We start from the raw sequence: 24,075 nt of genomic DNA, 5'->3' as shown, positions 1-24,075 counted from the left end.
GGTGTAACTCCTTTCAACTTGATTAATCTTGTAGCTAAATTATCGTATTAATCATAACTGAACACAGACACTTATGTGTGTCCAATTAGTTAGGTAATAATAATATATTTTTATTTACAATGAGTCTATTTTCCAAAAAAATATGACGCGTGCAGTTACTATGCTTAGTAACGCATTCATTTATTGTTAAGTAAACACGACACAACAATATACATAAGTGTTCGTAATATTTATTTATTAAATCAATAACATGTATTTTGTTTGATTGTGCAATTTGTCATTATTACTCATTATACATAAACACCTGTTTCTATTTATTATTGCAACGCTTTACACATACTAATTTATTAATCTATAATCCATTCGTAATAAAGGCTCCACCATTTGCCATACAATACCAATTCCCATCTTTATTAGTGAGATAAAAAAAAAAACGCTCAGTACGATTTTTAGTCTGTAATCCTATGCGCTTCCAAAGTCAGTTAAATCATTTATTCCAATTAAATCATAAATAGGCACTTGTGAAACGTCAACAAATAAAGAAATAAAAAATAGTCTGTCACTATGTCCGTCTGTGAAACTAGGTGCTCGTTCCAAAGTGTAGCTTTGAATAAAGAGAATAGTTACTCTTTTAAAAAACATATGATATTATGCGATCATTCGATCAATGAGATACCTACACACCTGTTAACACATTAGGTACCCTTCCTCTTTTAAATAAAGCACCTTTTTCCTTTTCCTTACCTTACCGAAACATAATAAAAATAATAAACAAAAAACCACCGATATCATAAACTAACCTCAAAAACCTAACAAGCTGAAACTAAGACAATATTCAACAAAAATGTTTATCCGTAAACAAATCTAATATCCCTATTTAGATTTACAGTTTCGGGTAAAAAACTGGCAACACTCGGTCAAAGGGCAAACGTTATTCGGGTAAAAACAATTTGTAAGTTTTTGTTAGAGAACCCTTGGGCCCTTTTGGCTGAATACATGAATACGTTAGCCTGAAAATGGCCTTTATGATAGCTATGGTTTTTCACAAAGCGTGTTGGGTTATACTCTATAATGTATGAGCGATTGTATGAGAACTTGAGAATTGTGGTAGTGTTTTCGTTTAACTAAACTACTGGTTAAATCTTATTTGGTTAATACTGAATGGTTTGTTAATAATAAAAAGGGTAGTAGGACTAATAGTAATAGGGATGGTGACGGGGTATGAAAATTAAAAATCAAATTTAGTCCGTCAGTTAGGCAATGGAAAAATATTAGACACGTATTTTTTTATTTAGTGATGATTGAAGAAAATGAAAAATATGTTAAGATAATCTACAAGACGGACATTAAAATAAATAGTCATCTATCCTATTGAAATAAGGTACGCAAGTCCTGTTGAAATGTTGTAACACTACCTACTTCTTCCTCAATAACTTATGACAATCAAAGCAATTGCAATAGGTAATTACTATCACTATAGTATAGGCTCAATTACCACCCCCCCTTCCCGAACTTCCCAATCCCTAATTATCCCTAACATCCCTTAAATTCCTAAACTCAAAAAGCCGGCAACGCACTTGGAACGCTTCTGGTATTTCGGGTGTCGGCGATTGCTTACCATCAGGCGATCCATCTGCTCGTTTACCGGCTTATATCATTAAAAGAAATCTCCTGGTATATCTACTTACCCTACTCGCATAGTTTATTTCTAGGTACCTAGTTACTGACCCACAATGGCTCCTACCCAGGAGCGATTGATTACAGTCCTCCACACTGCCGCGGGTAACTTATAGCCACTGCATCGATAGCCGGCAAAAAATGTGAACATATAACCCGGATACGTGAACGCAACATTTTATTGTCATGTTGGTACCTATGTACATGTGACGTTTCAGTTGTAAAGCTACGTGATGTTGGTAAAAAAAGTTTTGAATTGCGAACATGAGTTTTTTTGTTTATTCATTTATTTTTAAAATTTTATTGTGGGAAGGGTATTCATAGAGCTTTGTAGGTAGATGTTGTTTTCTAGGGATAGTCTTAACACTACTTTTCTTTCACCTTGTATACCTATCCTATTGCTATCAACAGGCATATGTCCAAGCTCTATGAAGTTATGCAACGTCACGTCTTTTGTCCTCGAAGGTGTAGGCAGAGGCGCACATTACATTATGCCATTGTTCAATTTACGCACACTTTTCACCATTTATGTTCCAGTCCCATGTAATAGGGGGAAAGTATCTATGAAAAGATTCTATGAAGTTATAATTTAAAATATCATACTTACTCAATAGATAGGCACTGTTATTGATAACCTATATTCAAAATCTGTTATTGTTCTTCTAAACCATACATCTATGCTCCATTACCTAAGAATCCCCATAAGCTATAGCCTAATGACCTCATCTGCCCGGGCCCCAGATAGTCCCCAAGTCACTACAATTCATCTTACTAATCCAAACGCCTCAAAGTGATGGATGCTGGACCATCAATCCTTGCACCACCAAGATGCTTTGTCCCTGGAGATCAAGAAGCAACCTCAATATGAAAATAGTTACCTACAACATGTACCTACACACGATACGAATTCAACACATTAATTGTTCCTTTTATTTCTTAAAAAAAGTGTGGCGACACATGACAAAAATCGCACATAGACTATCGACGATCAAATTAACGGATGACGTCATAGAACCCTACATCGCAAATGTGAAGTTAACATGCGAATAAACATGGATAGAAAATCCCAACAAACAATAGTTGGGCAGAAAGCCCGCCAGGTATGATCACCTTGCCTGGTCGGAGGATCCTCCTTTTCGTAGGGAACTCACTACGAAACGGACACTGTTCCTCAGACGCTCACTGTTCCTTAAAGGGGTAAGTATAATATCCAAAATAACAGTTACTCAAGTAAATATACTGAGAAAAGCTCTATACAAGTTTCGAATCAACCAAGGACTCTTCCTTATGGGCAGCGTACACGAACACGGCGACGTCGCGCAGTCTACTGAATACTTGAGAGAAATCCTGGCGGCGCCCATGCTACAGGAGCATATTTTAATATTGAGTATATTTTATAAGGATTGTTATCTATTTTAAATGAGAGCGAGCCTATTGCCCCATTTCATACATTCCCCATTTCATACATCATGCATTACTAGGTACTACTGACCTACACAACACAGAGTAATGCCATCACACAGAGATTCAGTATCTAGGTAAATGCGCCTTATTTGTTGCGGATAGAGGCGCAAAATATTTTGAAGGAATTTAATTCAATTTATGATTTAAAACCAAACAATCCAGACAAGACTTAATTCCTAAACAGGGTCAACTTTAACAAGCCGTCAACAATAAATTCCAGCATTAGTCCAGGAGATTGCAACTGATATACGGCCTCCTTAGTGCGTTCGCGCCATCACTCAAACAATCCAATATGGCGGCAGTAAATCGCTTCAAGTCATCTGTTAAGTGCTGTGTTGGTATGTAATTAAGCATTCCCGCGTTGAATCAACGCTGTACACAAATTAATGGCGGGTCACCGCGTAGCCGGCGACATTCGGTATTGCGAATTCCGCATGCAAGGTCCCACCTGTGTGTGAATGTCTGAATTACGTACGCTTACAGACGACTTGTATTACCTCAGGCTGCATTGTTATGAAATTTATGCTTCAGATTGCTATTTCTGTGATGTATTCGAGCTATAATAGAGGCATTAATACAGGTGTTAAGTTTGTGAAACAAATAAAATAAAAACAAAAATAGTTGAGCCATTTTATTTGTATTTAGTTGCAAAGCGTTGAAATTCAGCAACAAAACTAAAACACGTCTTGTTATTCTATAGGTCTTAGCGACGTCTAAATCTACAAAGAAAAACCGGAATGTTTTATTTACACCCAGAAGCCGGAAACATTTAACTCGAGTCGACAAAAAGCAGAAATGTTTCACCAGTATCACAACGAACGCTCTTTAGCAACACAAGATTCTCATTTCAAAGAAAATGGTCGAGAAAAACTGACTGCCAGTGACACCGGACTCGGTTCTTTTGACTTTTTTTCCCATCTAGCACAGTTAAATAATAGTGTTCATTATAGCGGCTGACATTTTTCCGCAAGATGGGCCCGCAAAGGGTGTCGGGATGTAAATGCAAATAACTGTCACGAGCCCGGATGATTTTATGGGGATTTTCCTCGTTTGATTTGTTAAGATTTTCCTTTGATGTAGCAGTTAACTTAGATTTGGTAGTTAGAGCTGGTTGTTCTCTTTGACAAAAGTAATTGGTATCTACTTGAGACGCGTTTATACCTCTCATAAGTATTTCTATAAAAACAAACTGGGGTTTATCACACAACACCACAAAACATCACAAATCCCCAAAAACATTTTCCACTAACCTAAATACCAAACAGCAATCTGCAACACACAATAGCTTACAATAAATCGGTGAAATCTAACCTGCAATCCAGGTGTTACATTGGTATTTGCAAAATGTCCCACGCCGTGGTATGCCGTGCATTGCTTTCTACAATATAGCTGGCTAGCCAACGATAAATCGCGTCGGACTTGAGAAATGCTTCATTACTTGAGCCACGAATACAATTCTTGCTAGGGTGATAAGAACGACAATGTGGTACAGAACCGGATTAATGATTGTAGCTTTTGCTACAGGCCCCGGGTAATATGGGCCCCGCATATCTAAATTTGTCTCTGCATTAAAAGTAGAGTATAGGCTTTATATTAAAAAACTAGACCCTCGGGAACCGTGTGTAGTATACCTACATACACTTTTTTATCTGTACCGTGTTACGTCTCGTTAGAGGCAAGGAGATAATTGTGGCACAATGTTAAGGGGACTACGGAAATCGGGTAGCCCATTTTTGCCAATTTTTATATTACCACTTCTATCTGTTCCTTCCGTGGTTGTTATAAGAATCCAATAAGGAACTATATATTTAACAAAAACTGGACAGCAGAATCTTCTAATAAACCTTTTTTTTAAACTGCGTCGGCGTCCAAACCACTTGCAATGTGTTGTGATTATGAGAAATTCTGCTTTTGTACCTATGGAAATATGATAGTCCAGCTGTGGATTCTCAAAAATTGTTATTCTTGATGATGATAATTATGATTTTAAATAATGTAGGAATGACCTTCCACATTTCCCTGTCCAGTTGAATTCATACTTCCAGGGACAACGTGCATAGGATTTAAGGCCCCTCAAAAGAATTTGCAACGGGCCCCACGCGTGGATTAGTCCGCCCCTGTCGCGGTAGGTGAGGTAACGTTTGCTACCCCCAGCTATTTATGATTGTCCAAGCAATATCCCGAAGACTAGCAATTGTCCGGAATTGTTAACACCTACGTTTTAAATGTCGAATTTGAAATATCATATGAAATATTATTTGGAGTTGCGTTGCAAAGCTTGCGGGCTGTGACGATATTTTTGAAAATGTGACGATATTTTCTACGTAGGAATGTTTCGAGTTATGTGGTTAGTCGTTGGATTTTGTATTCGGCGAGTTTATATTTTTATTATTTTCTGAGGGCAGAAAGTCATCTTAATACTTCTCCCACGAGGTGAGAGGGAGTGTCAGACTCTTACTGACTACAAAACCACCCCGACCCTATTCCTGATTTTCGAGCCGGAGTCCTGGTAACCCGCTAGATGATCCAGATTAGCAGCTCCGGATCAGTATTTATTAACATTACTGACTGATTTATCATTTATTACACGAGGTGCACATTACGGCACGTGTCGTATTGCTATGCTATACAATGTAGGTACACCCACATTCCACCATTTGTGTTATAAGTCCCATGTAATAGGGGGTGAGCCTATTGCCATATACTGGGCACAATACCAAACTCCGTGTTACTACTGAGAAATTTTCAAATAACCGTAAAAAGCCCAACAATACTAAGTATAAGGTACTAATATTTCAGTTAATCATCTTACTGCCTGCTTACTTATCTATAGGTATTAGGTACGAATTACATCGTACCTACGATGTAACATAGGTACCTACAATCTAGGTAAATTCTTGGTCGTATATTAGCTTAGTAGGGTCCCACACAAGCCGCAAATAGGTCACTATAGGCGGGCAGTAACTGCAGTAGGTATACGCACCTACTTACCTGCACTGTGCTGCGGTCGATGTAATTTGAGCGGCAGTATTAACAAGTTGCAATGAATAAAGGCGAAATAATAAACGTTAATTAGAAAATATAAAACTTATTTAAAAAAACATAACCCTTCCTTGGCAGTCGGGTAAAAAGGGAACTGCCTTCGATAATTATTATTAAAGTGTGAACTTAATTTTTTAAGTCGGGTATACCTATAACCTTCTCCTAAGTCTGAAAAGTATTATGCTGAAAACCACATCTAAATCGGTTCAACCAAAGGCGAAATAATTACACACAAACAGGTCAAACCTCCTTTTTTAGAAGACGGTTAAAAATACATTTCAGCATTTTTTATTTAGTTTGTATACTATTTTTATTGTCAAGGAATATCTAAATATTGCAGTCTTTTATAAGATAGGTAATTTATGTGTCTCGTCAATATTAGTGATCTGACTGGTCACTCACCATATTGCAGCTTCCAATCCCCCAGGCAAAATAATTATGTTCTATTTTCGGTTTTTTTTAATTTTCTGTGCATTGTATTTACATTTACATTGTACAGTAGCATTACGCGCCATAATCTGCACCTCTGCCTAGCCCTTCGGGGATATGATAACAGGTCCACCCTCCAGAATAAAGAAGTCATAATAAGTAAGAGCTACATTGTTGAGTCATATATGTGCATCTGTGCACATTTGCTCTTTTGCGTACTCATTTAGGGATGCACAAAAGGCGTAACGTAACGACTTGCAACATACATGGATAAAAGAAAACACATTTCTAATAAAAATATATTTACAATTTATTTTAAACAAAATAAAATCAACTTTCATCAAAAACAATCTTTTTACCTTCAAATGGTAAAATGCCCGATTTCTTTTTCTTAGCTTCCCAAGATGGATGCAGTTTTTCTTGTTTTTCATCTTTATTAAAACCAGGCTTAGAATTAAAATCATTATTAAACTTCCTATTATCAAAGTTCTTTCTATCGTTAAAGTTTTTCCTATCGTTGAAGTTCTTCCCATCGTTAAAGTTCCTTCTGTCGTTAAAGTTCTTCCCATCTTTGAAATTCCTTCTATCATTAAACTGAGGTTTATCATCGAATTTTCTTTTATATCCTCTACCGTTATCATTTCCATTTTGGTTATTAAATCTATCATTATTGTAATTATTTTGTCTTGGTCTGTTAGTTGGAACATGTCCAAACATGGCCGCTCTTCTCATTTTCCTGTTGCCTCTCATATGTTCTTCTTTAATTTCATCTGGGGCTCTAGGTTCTGCTACCGACATATAATTCTCTCCTGTCGCCGTTATAAAGAAAGGATCTACTATTTTATTCTCAGCTACAGGAGCATCCATGTCCTTTTTCAACTTCTTTTGAAGCAATTTCTCATTGAAACTCTTCGTTTTATTTAATTCTTTCTGTTTCTTTAATGGATCTTTCTTTACGACATCTTTCTTTATGGGAATTTTAGCTTTGATTTCTACTGGTTGTGTTATCTTTGTATCTACTACTTCTATTTTCTTTGCTGTAGATTTAGCATTGGCTACTGCTTGTTTGACTATTTTAGGACTAGGTTTGACAGGTTTACTAACTTCCTTGATGACTTCTTGCTCATTTTCGGATTCGGAATCATTACCATCATCCTCATTACCATCCGAATCATTGTTATCATCTTCATCATCATCTGAATCAATATTTTCACCACCACCATCTTCAGAATCATCACCCGACATGTCACCTCCAACTGATTGACCACTTTCATCACCAGATACATCATTATCATCATTTTCACCATCAGACATGTCATTTCTTTCATCATCCGAATCATCATCCTCATCACCATTCACTTTGCTTCCATCCTTAACATCCTCAACATCCCAATCTCCTTCTGAGTTCACAACATTATTATTCTTTCCTTTCTTCTTATTTTTCTGCTTCTCTTTAGCTTCCTTCTTCATCTTTCTTCTTTCTAGCCTGGATATGAATAGATCTTGGATGGGTACATTTGAAAACCTGCTTCTAATGAATTTGTACTTGTCCTGCAAGGCTTTGTGGAGTAGTAGTCTAGCACACGCTTTCTCTTCATCAACCAGAGGTTTGTTCAAGAAAGTGTTTAATTCTCCTTTGTGTGTCACCATGAATTTCGCTAAGTCCTTCGGTTTGATTTTCTGTAATGTATAAAATTGGGGTTAATTTTGAAAATAATATAAAATTAGGAATTTAGATAGAATTTTATGGGAAATGGGTAACAATTTTAATAATTATTTAGGTTTATGATGCATATACTACATCTCACTAATGTTATGAATGGGAAAGAATGTGAGTTTGTTACTCATCACAACGCCTGAAGTAATCAGGATAAAATTAGGAATAGAGGCAGGTTTTATCTAGAATAAGAAATAGGATATGTTTTATCCCATGGGAACATGGGTGAAGCCACTGGCAGAAGCTATTACTGCTGTGTTGTTAAAATCATTTTACCTTTATAAGCAGTACTTCTTTGACAGCAGACTCCGCTTTTCTTTTTAACTTTTCTTTCAGTTGTTCCGGAGCCTTCTTCTCTGTCAGCTGTTTAGCCTTTCTTGTCAGCTTATGAATTATCTGTATTTTAGCCTGGTTTAGGTTCTTTTTTAATAATATCACCTGGAATTTGAGAATATAATATTATTGTCAGTCTTATCTGTAAAATGAGGTTATTTAGACGTATAGGTAGCGAAATTGGCAGAGGTTTAGTGTATTAAGGAATTTAACACGGAAAAGTAACGTTGGTTGGTAAAATAAGGCATTAGTAAGCGAACAAAATAAGAAAAATAGTTGATCTAAAAATTACATTTCTATGGTGTAATCTGTTACTTTTTCACAAGAACCATTCTGAATTGGTAAATAAATATAATTACCTCATTATTAAAAGCTTGTTTCACTGCTCCAACCTCCATTTTTATTAATTATTTTGATTTGATATTTTTTACAAGGAATAGGTTAGGTTATAAATATAAAGATTATGCGACTTCTCAACTTGAGAAAGAAAAATGTCGTAACAAATAAATATCAACACTAGAAACGATTTTATATTAGGTTTATCTGACGATAAGGTGTAATTTACTTAATTAATATAAATTCTCGTGGTGTTTAATGTGTTCACTGATCTCGTACCACGACGTCTTCGACAAAATCACAACATGTCAACGTCAACTTGACACTTTGACAGTAATGTCAAAAACATTGCCAGTAGATTTAAAAAATATTTCAAATAAGAAATATCGACTAATGAATAAATAAATGTTGTGAATCCAATGATAACTCTCAGAATCCATGTTTTAATTAAAACAGGATAAATGCGTTATTTCTTCTTTCCCTAAAATTTTAATTTGTAATTATTTGTACGTGTGTTTAATTACATTTATTTAAATTTAAGTTACTTGATAACTGTGTAATAACGTACATACAGTACAAGCAAGTTACTAAAATATATTTACAAATTTTTGACTTAAATAATAGCGCAATATTGCGTGGGTCATCAAAAAGAAAATAGTAAATCGACTAAATCTCTATGGTAATTATTTCTGACAATTCACTGTCTGCTCCACTACACTACACTAGTCATAAAAATAAAAAGTTATCAAATTCTTTCTGGTCGGATCTGTCAATCCGAAATGTACGTAAATTTTTATTAAAATAAATTCCAATAAAATCTATTTAATCTAGAGTATTTCGCTTATTGTTATAGTGAATTAAAATCTTTTATAATCTGAAGAAAGTGTTGGTGTGTTAATTTTGTTCTTACAGTTTGTGTGTTTTTATTTCAGCATGGCTCCTCGATTTGAGTTAGCGGTCGGTCTCCGAAAGGGGCACAAAACACTTAAAATCTCCGCTGGCAAGAAGGGTATTACTGACAAAGCCATCAAAATCAGGCCTGCTAGGCTAAAGGGTGTAAGTATTCAGTGATATTATTATGTTAAACAAGTTAAGAGGTTATGTTTTGAATCTTGTTAGCATTGTGGATTCGTGTCGAATATAAATTATTACTGTTCTTTAGTAACTTTCGAACATTGTAATACGTTATATCACGTCTATCAATGAATCTTATAGATTATCTCCAAGAAACTGAACTTAAAACAAACTCCGCTTTGTTACTCTAGTCAGAAATTAGCATCACGGTGCTATCGATAACATCTCTTCAAAACTAATTATCCGTTAATTCTAACCTTGTGACAATATTATTTCAGCTCCAAACCAAGCACTCAAAATTCGTGCGCGATTTGGTCCGTGAGGTCGTTGGACACGCTCAGTATGAGAAGAGGGCTATGGAATTGTTGAAGGTAAATTTCAGTTTCAGATTATTATTGTTATTCAAGTAATATCGATTATAGTTCATTTAAAATTGTCTATTAAGGCCTAAGAAGACTACTATATAGCTAAACAGTCTTTGGAGTAGTAATTTCTCAATGGTTCTTTGTATGAGAATATTACAATGTCTTATCAATTGTTGTTGACTGATGAATTAGGCGCACTAACCGCCGTACTAGAGAGTGATTTAATGGTTACTTAATCCAGTCTTTAACGATTGTTTTCTATACAAAATCCTTACTAAGGAATAGTTTTAAGTAACTTAAATGTCTCTGAGTGCGGCAGTAACTGTTCCAATAATTGTGACAGCTCAAGCTGTCTATACTGCATTTCTATAGAAGCTAGTTAGGTTCTCATCTAATTAATATTTACAGTTGGAATAATATTAGTAATGCAATGATTGTCCTCAAAACAGTAAGATTTAAATTGGCGAAGGCTCAGTTTTTAAGGCCAAAGTATTTTATTATCTAACAAAACATTTTGTGTACTGCAATGCAGATCCACACGATACCATGTATTTTCTATTGTTGTCTTATATACAAGAGGTTAATTGCTCCCTAAAAACCCACTGACTGAAGTGTGTGATCAGTCTAGATCAAACCCACCTTTTTTTACCTGATACACCTGATGTTATAATGCAAATCAATTAAACTAAGGTATTTTCTAAATATCTTCCATAGTTTCATAGTCATAGGCATGAGGTTATGTATGTATGAATGTGTATATGTATTAGTCAGTTTGAATATTTTAATATATTATTTATTATAATAAAATAATTTTTCCCAGGTGTCAAAAGACAAGCGCGCCCTGAAGTTCTTGAAGCGTCGTCTGGGCACACACATCCGTGCCAAGAGGAAGCGTGAAGAGCTGAGCAACGTACTGACACAGATGAGGAAGGCGGCCGCACAAGCACACCACGCCCCTACACACACTAAGTGAACAATAAACTAAATAATAGTATTTGTGGCAGTTTTATTGTAATGTTTACTATTTATCTTAGGTGTATGTTGTCAAATGGGGCTTAGTAGGGCTAATACCTAATCCTCAGCTGCGGACTACCTAGGTTTACCGGAGCTCCGCCTCATAAAGTAGGAACAATATGGCTTTTGTCAGTAAGAGTGACACTCCTTGTGTCGCCCAAAGCGGGAGATGTCATTGGATGATTTTCTCCCTTCAAAAAAAGCTATATTTAGTAGGTAATATTGTGCCCTGTACAAAAGTATGGTGGTTTTAATATCGATAGTGCAGCTAAGACTGCAGTAGTGGAAAGGAACCAAAACCAAATTCGGGTTGAATTTTAACATGGAGCAGATTATGTTTTGGATCTGGCAGTAATGTTTACATAAATTTGTATGTTTGTAAATGCACCAAAAACGGCAGGAACCTAAAAGAATAGTAGCGATCAATGTATTATCGAAATAATGTTTGATATACATGCAACATCACTCTGCTCTCACTAATCTAAAATCAAATTGTAAACTCAAAATGCTGATGAATGACATGCCGCACGTTACAAGCTTGACTGGTTGCATTTATCTGCGGCGGGAATTAAATACCAATAGGTACTACAATTTTGAACTCGTTGCCAAGATAGGTAGATACCGATACTCGCAGTATGAGAGTTGCTCCTTCATAATCATCTTGCATCTAAATCACATTTACTTTTTGTAGTTCAACGTTTCCAAATATTACTCGGCAAAAGTTAATTGACAAGCCACATAAGATACACATAGTTTTCCAATGTTACTGTGTTGCATTTTGTCACTACACGAAAGTAATTGCAGTGTGGATGGACGGAAGGCGGGATAATCATCCAATGACTTCTCTCGCCAGGACGAGGTGAGAGGGATTGTCAGACACTGACTAAAAACCACCCCATTCCTACTCCTTTTCGAGCCGGAGCCCCGGTAAACCCGCTAGGTAATCTACAGCTCCGCGCCACAACGTTGGCATTGTATCTATGTAGGTAGTCTGGAATGGAAGCCAGTGTATGACAATACGACATTACATGAAGCTCATACTCGTGCATAGATGCGGGAAAGTCTACCCCAAGGAATTAAATTTTTAATGTTATGTTTTACGAGAACATAATAGTGACGTCATAATTTATTTGTAAACAGTGAGCTAGTGACCCCATACATCGCATACGTCATGGGGTAACTTTGCGTTGGTACACAAACACATTTAATATCTTAGTTCATACAAATATTTGTTCCGTTGCGGGGAATCGATTTCGTGACCGTGAACATTAGTGGCTGCAATATTACCTGGCTATTTAGATAAAAGATTATTTTTTATTAGTTCTGAATATTGCTTTTGATATAATTACAACGTTTAGATTATTATCTGTAACTAAACAGACTAGATTGCGCGCAAAGGATAGGTGATCAGCTGCTGGTGTTGTGTCGTGGGTTCGATTCCTGCGTCCACGGTGATGAGAAAGGAGGAGACACTTTGTCTATTTTGGTAATTTGCAATTAACATCCAAGTTCAGGTGAACAAAAAAACCCGGGTTTTTTCAAGGTCAAAATGATCATGTAGGTACTTTCTAAGTCTGTGCTCCATCTTGGGCCACTTCTTCGCCTCGCCTTCCTGGCAGCACCTATACGGGTTTGTAGCTAAACACAACATTAAAAATACTGAGAACTTACAATTAATTCTACAGTAAAATACACAATAAATACGATATATCTATATAATATTTTGAAAATTCGCGCCATTAACAAACGGCCGCCATTGATGAATAAATTAATGAAAAAAAAAAGATGGCGGATCTAAAATTAAGTCAATGACACCCAGTTTTTTAGTCCATTCTGCCTAACAATAGAGTAGACTGATAACTTTTTATCTTAGCGCGATAAAAATATTCCTACTGTTACATATTGAATTTTGGACTTTCGCACTCCTCTAGGTATGTAATTAGAAATACAGAATGATTTTGAAAACTCTTTTGAGTTTTAGCAAGAAATTATTATAGTGTTGAGTTTTATTAGCAGCTCAGTCGTACTTCGATCCGGTCAGATTGTTTTCTTAATCAATATTGTGTGCGATGCATAAAGAGAGTACCTGTGTTTACTAATATTGTAATATAAACCTTTCTATAAATAACTGGAAAGCAGATAATTTAACCTTGACTAGCTAACCGAAGTTCTGTTTTATAACGTAAAAATCAGGGCCAACCTAATCTGTATTCCTACAGCTAGGTATTCTAATTATGTAGATTTGCAGCTTCTTAGAATTGCCGGTTACTTTGTACACTTTTTGCACAAAAATAGTGTTAAAAGAAATTAGAAAAAATATGAAACCAACTAGGTATTTAATAAAGTTCAACGGCTGATAAGCGATTACAAAATTAGTGTGACACTTGTTACGAAAATTTCCATTGAACGGTTTATCATAGGCACTTATTTTTATATTCTACAGTTCGGTAAGAAATTGGTAAAATCCAACACTATTAGTACACTACTAGGGTTCCCAACTATACTGTTAAAAACAGTATTATACTGTTTTTCACTAAATTATACTTTTTACTGTTGAACAATAATAAAGTATACAAAATACTGTTTTCAAAATGCTTAACACTACACAGTGTTAGATGTTAGACGCTCACACATATTTAAAAAAAAAAAAAATACTGTTAATTTTTCTAAAATACTGTTTACTTTCCTTCTCAGACCTAAATATACTTTATTTCTTGTAAAAAAAGTTGGCAACCCTATACACTACACTATTAATATATTTAGGCAGTAACTTTTTTACAAATTAAAGCTACTTTCAGGACGGCTCGATTTAAGTAACGGGCTTGATAACTGAATCAGCAAATTATATAGGCCAATCATTGTTTCCCTACCCACCTATGTATTATTATTCTGTGCCTATAGGTTGGATCGGTTACTACAAAAAGGCCGGTTTTCATAGAACTCATAAAGTAACTGTAAAAAAGGGGTTTTGCTGATTAATGCTATTTCATAAAAATATAGTTGGAAGTCTTGCAATTACCCGTATTGTGTGCGACAATGAGACTGTAGATTGGTAATTATTATTGCTACTTACACACATTCACTCTCAAGTTCAACATATAAATTGGCAAATTCCAGATAAACTTACACTAATAACAAAAACAACTTGTTGATTAGGTACTATTTATTATATACAAAAGCCAATAAAACAAACATTTTTGCAAAAACATATTTATTATTTATGTACAATTTATCTTATGTATTACGATTATGACGTCAGACTTACGACTGCAGCATATAAACTTACACCTATCTGTCGAATTTCTTTAAGGGAACTTCTACTTTACATCAGCGAATTAAGGTTTAAAGTGTACTGGAAGGGTAAGCAAGATTGGTATACGTTATCTTGCGGTCGTGTAAGGGGGTCTCAGAGGTCGGTTGGTATCGTGTTGCGTCAAGGAACTCGAGTAACAACGTGTCACATCTCTCGTTACTTTTGCTTAGCGTTTTGTTACGTGAACTGTATCCGAGCATTGATAAACGACTTGTAACTTGCGGTTTTTTCTGCCTGAAGCAAAAAGCTAGTAGATCACTTTCACAATGCTGAACACAGAATACAATTTTACACTTTTTTATGGAATAAGCTGGTAAACGAGTAGACGGATCACCGAACCCCGGTAACCCGCTAGGTAATCCGCGGCTCCAAAAATTACACCATGGTACCTACTTAAAATAATACTCTCATAACATCCAGACAACTTCACACATTTTGCATATAGTGATTGAACAGAATTACTTACTTTGTAACATCGTTATTTAATACATAACGATCTGAATATCACATATTACTCGTAGTTAAACTAAACTAGGCCCTAAGAAGTCAAGACAAGAGTATGGAAGCAATTAATGTTTATTCACGGCGAAGATAAGGAATATTATGAATGGCACGATATATTACTTGCGTACACATTGTATACCATATAGGTATCTATTGAATATCTAGATGTATCAACTGAAGTGACTGTTGTAATGTGATATCTATTATCTTATTTATTGTATCTACTATAAGTATTCTCTTCTGAACATCTTGCAATATCTGTAGAGCAGTTTCAGCAGGGGCGTAGCTAGTGCCGTATCTGCTGAATCAATTATATGAAGGCCTCGGGGGCCCCCAACGTGTGTAAGCAAAAAATATTTCATTTCAGAAATTAAAAAATGTCCAAATTATGAATTTCTCTTTTTCCGCGTAAAACATGCATTCAATAAAAAAAGGTAATTTAAAAAACGTGCGTAAGAAAAAATTAAAACATCCGAATTTCTTCTATCATTTCAGAAATTACAAAAGTCAAAATAATGAATTTTTTTTTACGCGTAAAACATGCATTCAAAAATTGGCAGCTGCTTTAGGAAAATCAACGTCACTCATAATAATCTGGGGGCCCAGAAATGGGCTCGCTGTTATAGCATCGGTACCTAAGTCCCCTCTTTGAGGCTTGAGAAGTTGAGAGACAGGGCGAAAAAGTCATTGGATTATTTTACCCATAAAAAAAGTGCGGCAAACTAATTTTTATACGGGGCTCCGCCAAGTCACGCTACACCACTGAGTTCCAGCTTAGACGGCGTACCAACCTAAAAGCTAAGAGTCCTTTGTCATAGATATTCCAGTTCTAATGTCTATAGATCTCCTGCCTCTAACTTTTAACGGTATCTGCCCATGGATAACTGAAACACCAGAGGCGTTACAAATGCGTTGCCGGCCTTTTGGGTTAGGAATTTAAGGGTTGTTTGGGAATCGGGGATTGGGAAGATTGGGAAGGGAGGAATTGGGCCTCCGGTAACCTCACTCACACAACGAAACGCAACGCAAGCGTTGTTTCACGTCGGCGTTCGAGTCACGTCGTGACTTATATAAAGATTTATGAACATAGGCCTACCCAGTTACCATGCTCAAGTAGAGGATTGAAGTTTATTGAATGAATGACACGCTAACGTTCACAAATATGTTTTAATAGGGCCTTGACCTTGTCAAAACGCTGATTAGCGAGACTTCCTCGATGTCGCATACCCATGACAGTGTAACATCACCTTTATTGTTTGAGACATAAGATTCATTTTCATGTTTTCGTGGTTTAATGACGTGTTTGCGATTTTATAAACAAAGGCGACAAGTGAAGCAGGTATTGGGTTACCTAATAGATACCTAATTTTATAGCAGATAGGTTACATGTTACATCATAACAGATTTAAGTAGGGAAAAATCCGGAGCTGCGGACTACCTAGCGGGTTTACCGAGGCTCTGGCTCGAAAAGCAGGAGTAGGAACGAGGTGGTTTTTAGTCAGTAAGAGTCTGACACTCTCTCTCGCCTCGGCTAAGGCGGGAGAAGTCATTTCCCCTTAAAAAAAAGTACAAATGTAGTAGGAAATAATGATAATGAATGAGCTAAAAATACCCATCAAAGTAGGTAGGTAAGATAATAGGTATCTTCACTTCGGTTGCCTGCAAGAAAATGAATCATCAATCAAGATTAATCTAGATTGCGCTCCACCGGTAAAACTAGATTGGTTAGTTAAATAAAAGTTTGTATTGGAAGATTTTGCAGTTTTACGTACAACTTACTAAAACGAAAATTGGCTGACACAATTGAACACTTACCTAGGTACCTAGTTGGGGGCCCAGTAGGGCTGATGCCTGATCCGGAGCTGCGGACTACCTAGCGAGTTTACCGGGTCGAAAAGCAGAAATAGGAACAGGATGGTTTTTAGTCAGTAGAGTCTGACACTCCCTTTCGTAGGTAATTTGATAATATTCCACCCATAAAAAAATACCTGTTGAATTTTTATAAAATACTTAAGATACGATCACATTTTATCGCATGATTTAGGCAAGTTAAAACTAAAAAAATACTTACAAGTCTTACAACTCAATAACTCAAGTCTTTGAGAGAACTAAGAACAGACGATCTGTACCTAAAATGCACATTTAAATTTAGCATGAGGCTTACAAATACGGAAAGACAATAGGTAACTTGGTAAGAACAATAAAATCTTAAGCAATAACTCCGCATTAAAATCTATATTAATTGCATACAATCATGGCATACCATTGCATTTATTCATTATTCAATATCTAATCTATACAATGTGATAGGGGCGAGACTTCTAACCCGTTAAGGCTGAATACTACATCTAATTTTATCGACAAAAGTCCTGGGTCGAAGGGGTCGAATCCCCTCCCCCTAAAAGTTATGGCTATTTTAATATTTTTTTTTTACTTTTTTTGATATCAAAGGTTGTATGCGTCGTAGAAACAAAAAAAATACGACAAACGGTAGCTAATAACCTTGGCTAACTAATTCATTACTTTTTTCATATGTTTGATAATGTTTTGGTGAGAAAAAAAATAATTTGTGAATTATTCTTACCGAAAAAATCACTATTTTCCTATATTTTCAATTAGGGGTTCAACCCCCATATTATTTTTTTTTGTCGATAAAATTAGATGTAGTACTCAGCCTTAACGGGTTAGAAGTCCCACGCCTATCACATTGTATAACCTTGACCCCTGAAGACGACAAAATATTGTTGCAGGTTCCTTCAAACAGCTGATCAGCTCATCAAGCTTCCTTAAACTGTCTAAGTTCTGCAATGCATTGTCAACTTAAAAAACAAAGGCATAAAGTTGAAATTGTGTTTAAAAGTCAGGTTGGTGTAAGTTGATGTGCTGCCCTCTGTACCAATGGGAGCCTGGCACAGGTTTCAGTAAGAAAGGTACCTGTAGGTGCCTCCCTCTATTTTTCTAATGTCTTTTTAATGATCATAAATAACTAACATTGTAATTACCTAATTCGGTATTTTTCCATAAAAATCATGGGACACTATGGAGTTTTAGAACGCAAGACCAACTGCCATTTCCAACTACCTATATAAAAAAGTGTTCAATCAATCTAAGAACTATGTAATATCTAACCAATCTGAGTAGGTACCTAAGCTTTTTTTAGGGAGGAAAATCATTCAATGTCTTCTCTCGCCTTAAGCGAGGCGAGAGGAAGTGTCAAACTCTTACTGACTAAAAACCAACCCGTTCCTACTCCTGCTTTTCGAGCCGTAGCTCCGGTAACCCGCTAGGCAGTCCGCAGCTTCGTATTCTGAGTAAGCTAGATATTTTACTTTCATTGTAAAGACAAAAATTTTTAAGAATAATGATATAGCTACTTACTCCTCACAAGCATAATATTTAAAATAAGAAACCGCCAACACCGCCATATTTTTTTACAAAGTGACATAGAAACCGAACAACTTTTTAATTGGGCACAGATAACGAAAACTTTTAATATTGTTTTATAAACATTAGGTATTTTTGTTGTCACGATTGTGCAATATAGATAAATTCTAATCTAGATCTACGCTAGTGTGTATATTGTGACGGATAGACGCACCCACTGACAAACAATTTACATCATTGGCCCGTGACCTTAAGGTCAGTTTTCATATTGATACGGTTAAACATGTACTGTGATGTAAGAAGGTCATTTAAGATGTATTGGAGTTATTAAATCGACCGCTTACGAGTTCAAGTAGAGTAAAAAAAGAGTAAAATTAACTTGATATTGTTATCTTTAAGCATTTCACATTGAAATAATTGGTACAATGTAGATATTTACCTACCTGATGGGTTCCCACAATATAATATACGGGCATAAGTACGTTTGAAGTGTCTTTATTTGTTTCTAATACTTGATTATTATCATCATCATCATCATTAGCCGAGAGACGTCCACTGCTGAACAAAGGCCTCCCCCTTGGTTCTCCACGTAGAACGACAAGCCGCCACCTGCATCCACTGGTTATTATATTAATAAATATTAAATTATAAAAAAAATACATTAAGAAAATAAAAACGCCAGGGCTAAAGAGGGAGGAATTTCTGGACAATCCGCGCCGTGTCCAGAAATTCCATCAACGTTAGCCCACTCAGGTATTGGTCGACGCTTTTAGCTATGAAGCCATTGACAGATACGACTATGGGCACAATGATTGCTGAATCTACATTATTATTAATGGCATTATTAGTGGCTTCAAGCGCGATTGGTCAACAACTTCCCGATGTCGTCGTTGGCGCCAAACTCCAGCAGTTTCGATGTGTGCCTGACATCTGATATTGGACTTTCAGACTCAACTAATGGATGGGACTAAGATCGAGCAGAATTCCAATTCAGTATCGGGTGTTCTATAATACTTACTGCTCCGAACGGAAAGAAATCAATTTCAATTGAAAGAAACCTTTAGTCTAACCTACTTTCGTGACAGTTTCACTTACGATAGTTGAAGTTTTTCTAGGGCAATGAATGGCATTGAGATGGCATTACATTAGTTACCTAACTTCGCGTGCAAATAAATAAGAAATCCTAGCGAACCTTCGACACAGTGTCAAAGCTATGCAATCAAAATAAATTAATGATTTTCTAAAGATCGATCCAAAGAATTATTTTAAGATGCCAAACCTTTAGTTTTTTTTTTAAAGATGGTCGTCGTTGGGCCCATAGATAAGATAGGTACAGGGGATTGGGACCGTAGTTAGAAAAAGTCTGTGATTGGTCCCGTCCCGTACCATTTTGCCTGCTTTGTCATTATGCCATTTCCATAGTCCTTACATCTTTCGTTTCTTTTTTTTTTGGGTTGAAAAAAAAAGACCCAAAAATTCCAGGAAATATAAAAATTTGGTAAGGCTCTTATTGTTACGCAACCGGGGGCGAGCCAACTCCTCACCTTTTCTAACAATGTTGTTTATAAAAGGCAATAAAAGAAATCGACAACTGACTAAACAATTGTACCTAACGGGAAATTAGTGGTAGGTATATTATTTTTATATTGGTACATACCTACTTAGCTAAGTGGAAATGTTCTGTAATTCAGTACTTAGTGGTTCAAAGTACCCACATTATTTCAGGAAAATTATGTAAGATAGGTAATAATAGGAATTAGGGAGCCGATGGCAATGTCTTTAAGCCGCGACGTCACACCTTGCAAGGCTAACTGGCCGTCACGAATTACGTTTGTTTATGAATGAATCCGAATTTAGAACAATAGTACTGTGACATAATATTACGTGTAATCAAATTCATCTTTATTTTCCTCCAATCCCTTGTCTGTAAGGTTTAAAATTGCATAACAGAAACATTTTCGACCGTAGCAACAATTCTATTCACAACTGGCGAATTCCGTATTTAAACTGCTTATAAAAAAAAAAAACTAGTATTTGATGTGACGCCATCATAACTCATGAGACAAAGTCCGACGTCGGCGCGATGGTCGTTATTTGCGAAATTAAATTACGCATTTGTTTTGACTAATTGTTGACTAGCAATTTTAGTTTTTTGAGTTCAATTACCTACATCATGTACTGAGGACTTTTAGTTATGGTATTGTATGATAAATAAGACGTGGACGTATTCAAAATTCGGAATTGGCCCTTAGAAAGAAAATTGACTATTTACACGATATGATATTAGCTATGTAATAAAAAATAAAATAAATCTTTAGTTAAATCCTTTTTTATTACCTTAATAATAGGTATCAGAACCAAATATACATAATTCTTTTTATATAAATTTAGAAAAAAATATACAGAGGCAATGTTTTTCTTTTCTATACATCAATCAGATATGCCAATTACAACAATAGCCCTGAATTATACATCGCATTTACTAAGATAAATTGCCAATTAAAAACTGTTTTTATAATGGACTTATCTGAAAAAAGGTAAAACTTAATACATTTTTATTTCTAGATAGTTGTAACACGAACAACTTATACTAGAAGAAAAAAAAACAATAATTAAAAAAAATAAACAGCAGGATGTTACATTACACTATTCATTTCACAATGCTTTACACCAAATTCAATTCTAAGCTCTACATGTTTAGGCACATTTTATATGTTTGCACACTACACATAAACAGCGGTAAGGCAAAAAAAATAAGATGAGTTCATCAAAAACATCACCAAAGTTCATTTATTTATAAGAATTTGATAAAGAATATAAAAACAATGTACTTGATAAGATTACGTTTCTAAATGTAATTTCATACAGCATCATGCTTACCAAATTCTTACAACAAATTGCAAACATATTAGGCCATTTACGTAAGTCCGAAAATGAGCCTTATTGATATATTTTCCTTGCTCAATTTAAACAATAATTTTAACATGGTTATAAGGACGAAATTAGAACAGATAAACTTTTAACATCCTAACTGTACTTAGAGATACAATAGACATATGTTTAACAACTAAAATGTCTTTTATTTTAAAAACTAACAATTGATTTTGTCTAATAACAGTTGGTGAGGTTCATTGGGTGTAGGTTAACAGCTAAATATTACAAATGCAGACCTAGGTTCCAAATAAATGATGATGGAGTACATGGAATGAAGTGTTAACATGCAGATATAACTATTGCAAAGTCCCAAAATTCATCATGATACATTACAAATGGCATTTTCAAAAATTAAGATTGTAAATTGCATTGTTACTCCACTCAAAATTCAAGAGCTGATTTGTAGTTAACAAAGAATGGTTGTATAACTTCATATATCTGGTTTTCATCTAAAATAATACATTTTTAACTCCTTAACATATTAATCACTTACTTGTTTATCACCTCACTTAATCCCAAAGGGAACAAGCTCAGGAACTGAGCTCCAACAAAAAATCTCCACTTCATACCTCATAGTAAACTAACATTTTTTTTTCATAACAAATATAAATGTAACACTAAGTTTTACTCAAGCCAATAACAGTAATGTTACGAGTTACATGCCATTTTATTTTATGATACGAATCATAACACTCACCTATATTATTATAGTAAAATATCATATGTAAAATAAAGAAAATTATACTAGTATGGAACATTAGAAAATAGGTAGGATACAGATTCTCCGTTGTGTGTACGTCTCACAGCCTCCGCCAGCATCATAGACACATCAATACACTGGATTTTGGGACACTCCTGCATGTGCCTCTCCTGCGGGATTGTGTTTGTGACGACAACAGCTTCTAAACAGGCATTGTTGATCCTTGAGATGGCGGGTCCAGAGAAAATACCATGTGTGAGTATAGCATACACCTTGATGGCTCCTGCTTCTATGAGTTTCTCTGCAGCATGACAGATTGTTCCACAAGTGTCAGCCATGTCATCTACCAGGATAGCTGTCCGGTCCTTCACATCACCAACAAGTACCATTGAAGCAACTTCATTAGCCTTTTTCCTCTCTTTGTGAATCAAAGCAAACTCTACATTCAGCCTGTCAGCAATAGATGTGACTCTCTTGGCTCCTCCAGCATCAGGTGACACCACAATACTGGTCTTCCAGTCAGGAATATTTTCTTTGATCCACTTCAAAACAGCGGGCTCAGCAAAGAGGTTATCCACAGGAATGTCGAAGAATCCTTGAATTTGAGACGCATGGAGGTCCATTGTGATGATGTGGTCGGCACCAGACACTGACAGGATGTTGGCGACCAGTTTTGCGGTAATTGGCGCTCGACTCTTGTCTTTCTTGTCTTGTCGCGCGTACGGGAAGCACGGGATCACGGCTGTCACTCGAGATGCGGACGCAATCTTGCAAGCGTTGATCATGATCAGCAGCTCCATGAGATTGTCGTTAATCTCGCCGCTACCACTCTGCACAATGTAAACATCCTCGCCACGTACAGATTCACCTATTTCCACGCATGTTTCCATGTTGCTAAACTTCTTGGTTACCACCTTTCCTAGATCGATTCCTAGGCGATCCACGATCTTCTGCGCCAGGTCTGGGTGGGAGCTCCCGCTGAACACTTTGATGTTAGGCATTCTGGTGGTTAGTGGTAAGGATAGGTGATCTAATTTATTCACTACTTCTTGGATAGTAACGGTTGATTTCATCAGCACAGTACCGATACGACCTCTCGACCGTCACTCGCGGTATATGTGACGGGAATAACAAGATGAACTATTTATGTGTGTCTAATTACCGATAAGAGACACCAGCGGCAACGTGGGGACCCGCCGCGCCGTGCTGTATATACGCACCGCACTTGACCACACCGCGTTCGGCTAGTCTCGCACGTTTTTTATTTTACTAAAATTGATTTGACCTGTCAAGAATGTCAAGTACGATGAACTGTTTATGTTAGAATCTGAGTGCCAAAATAATTTTACAATTTTAAGTATTTGGCGTATTTAAAATCGAAGCAAATTCATTGAAGTAAGTTAAAGATAGTAAGAATTATGTTTATCGCGTAGGTAGGTGTTTAAAAATATCATGTTTTTAAAGTTATACTAAAAACAGCACTATTATTTCAAATTGTATGGCAATACTGGTAATTAATTGTGTTAAAGTGTTTTCAATAAAACTTACCGAACAAGTTATTTTTATTCATTTAATATTATTATGTTGAAAAAGTTTTAAACAAAATTATACAGACAAGTCTAACTTTAAAGTTAATTAGTAAAGTGGTGGAGTAGATGCCGTAGGTTCCTTTGTTAAAATATTGATTCGCGAAGAAAGACCATTTTTCATCGTCTTTGTTCGCGCCATTAGAATCAACCACATAATCAACCATGATGTGCAAAGTGCAAACCTTAATTATCTTCTCAAA

The 24,075-nt window shown here is 35.8% G+C and overlaps 3 protein-coding genes and 1 long non-coding RNA gene across 4 annotated transcripts in view; 2 read left to right on the top strand and 2 right to left on the bottom strand.

Annotated features, from left to right (window-relative positions):
- The window catches only part of LOC126912571 (uncharacterized), a 99,662-nt gene extending 81,678 nt beyond the window's left edge, over positions 1 to 17,984 (top strand). The window contains exon 3 of the long non-coding RNA XR_007707271.1: positions 17,720 to 17,984. This is a non-coding gene — a long non-coding RNA (uncharacterized LOC126912571). The remainder of the gene's footprint in view (positions 1 to 17,719) is intronic.
- Positions 6,898 to 9,252, bottom strand: LOC118274252 (protein PFC0760c-like). Its single transcript, XM_035591688.2, has 3 exons — positions 9,022 to 9,252; positions 8,606 to 8,767; positions 6,898 to 8,292 (listed from the first exon to the last, which is right to left on the bottom strand). Exons 1-3 carry the CDS (start codon positions 9,058 to 9,060, stop codon positions 6,943 to 6,945), a joined length of 1,551 nt encoding a protein of 516 aa, XP_035447581.2. The 5' UTR covers positions 9,061 to 9,252; the 3' UTR covers positions 6,898 to 6,942.
- Positions 9,708 to 11,431, top strand: LOC118273991 (60S ribosomal protein L36). Its single transcript, XM_035591300.2, has 4 exons — positions 9,708 to 9,779; positions 9,931 to 10,054; positions 10,351 to 10,443; positions 11,258 to 11,431. Exons 2-4 carry the CDS (start codon positions 9,932 to 9,934, stop codon positions 11,408 to 11,410), a joined length of 369 nt encoding a protein of 122 aa, XP_035447193.2. The 5' UTR covers positions 9,708 to 9,779; position 9,931; the 3' UTR covers positions 11,411 to 11,431.
- A 2,981-nt stretch (positions 17,985 to 20,965) lies between the features above and the next one.
- Positions 20,966 to 23,699, bottom strand: LOC118273982 (ribose-phosphate pyrophosphokinase 2). Its single transcript, XM_035591282.2, has one exon. It carries the CDS (start codon positions 23,357 to 23,359, stop codon positions 22,331 to 22,333), a length of 1,029 nt encoding a protein of 342 aa, XP_035447175.1. The 5' UTR covers positions 23,360 to 23,699; the 3' UTR covers positions 20,966 to 22,330.
- Positions 23,700 to 24,075: the final 376 nt, after the last annotated feature.

This window comes from Spodoptera frugiperda, chromosome 3, assembly GCF_023101765.2.
Source record: "Spodoptera frugiperda isolate SF20-4 chromosome 3, AGI-APGP_CSIRO_Sfru_2.0, whole genome shotgun sequence".
Taxonomy (NCBI): domain Eukaryota; kingdom Metazoa; phylum Arthropoda; class Insecta; order Lepidoptera; family Noctuidae; genus Spodoptera; species Spodoptera frugiperda.
The sequence above is the reverse complement of the archived record's forward strand: the minus strand, read 5'-3'. Positions and strand labels throughout refer to the sequence as shown.

What these genes read in the sequence shown, in the direction of transcription:
- LOC118274252 (XM_035591688.2), bottom strand. Translation starts at nt 9,060, where the DNA reads ATGGAGGTTGGAGCAGTGAAACAAGCTTTTAATAATGAG. An exon ending in AACAAGCTTTTAATAATGAG is followed by an intron (nt 8,768 to 9,021) that starts GTAATTATATTT and finishes CTCAAATTCCAG; the next exon opens with GTGATATTATTAAAAAAGAA. An exon ending in AAGAAGTACTGCTTATAAAG is followed by an intron (nt 8,293 to 8,605) that starts GTAAAATGATTT and finishes TATACATTACAG; the next exon opens with AAAATCAAACCGAAGGACTT.
- LOC118273991 (XM_035591300.2), top strand. Translation starts at nt 9,932, where the DNA reads ATGGCTCCTCGATTTGAGTTAGCGGTCGGTCTCCGAAAGGGGCACAAA. An exon ending in GGCCTGCTAGGCTAAAGGGT is followed by an intron (nt 10,055 to 10,350) that starts GTAAGTATTCAG and finishes ATATTATTTCAG; the next exon opens with CTCCAAACCAAGCACTCAAA. An exon ending in GGGCTATGGAATTGTTGAAG is followed by an intron (nt 10,444 to 11,257) that starts GTAAATTTCAGT and finishes AATTTTTCCCAG; the next exon opens with GTGTCAAAAGACAAGCGCGC.
- LOC118273982 (XM_035591282.2), bottom strand. Translation starts at nt 23,359, where the DNA reads ATGAAATCAACCGTTACTATCCAAGAAGTAGTGAATAAATTAGATCAC.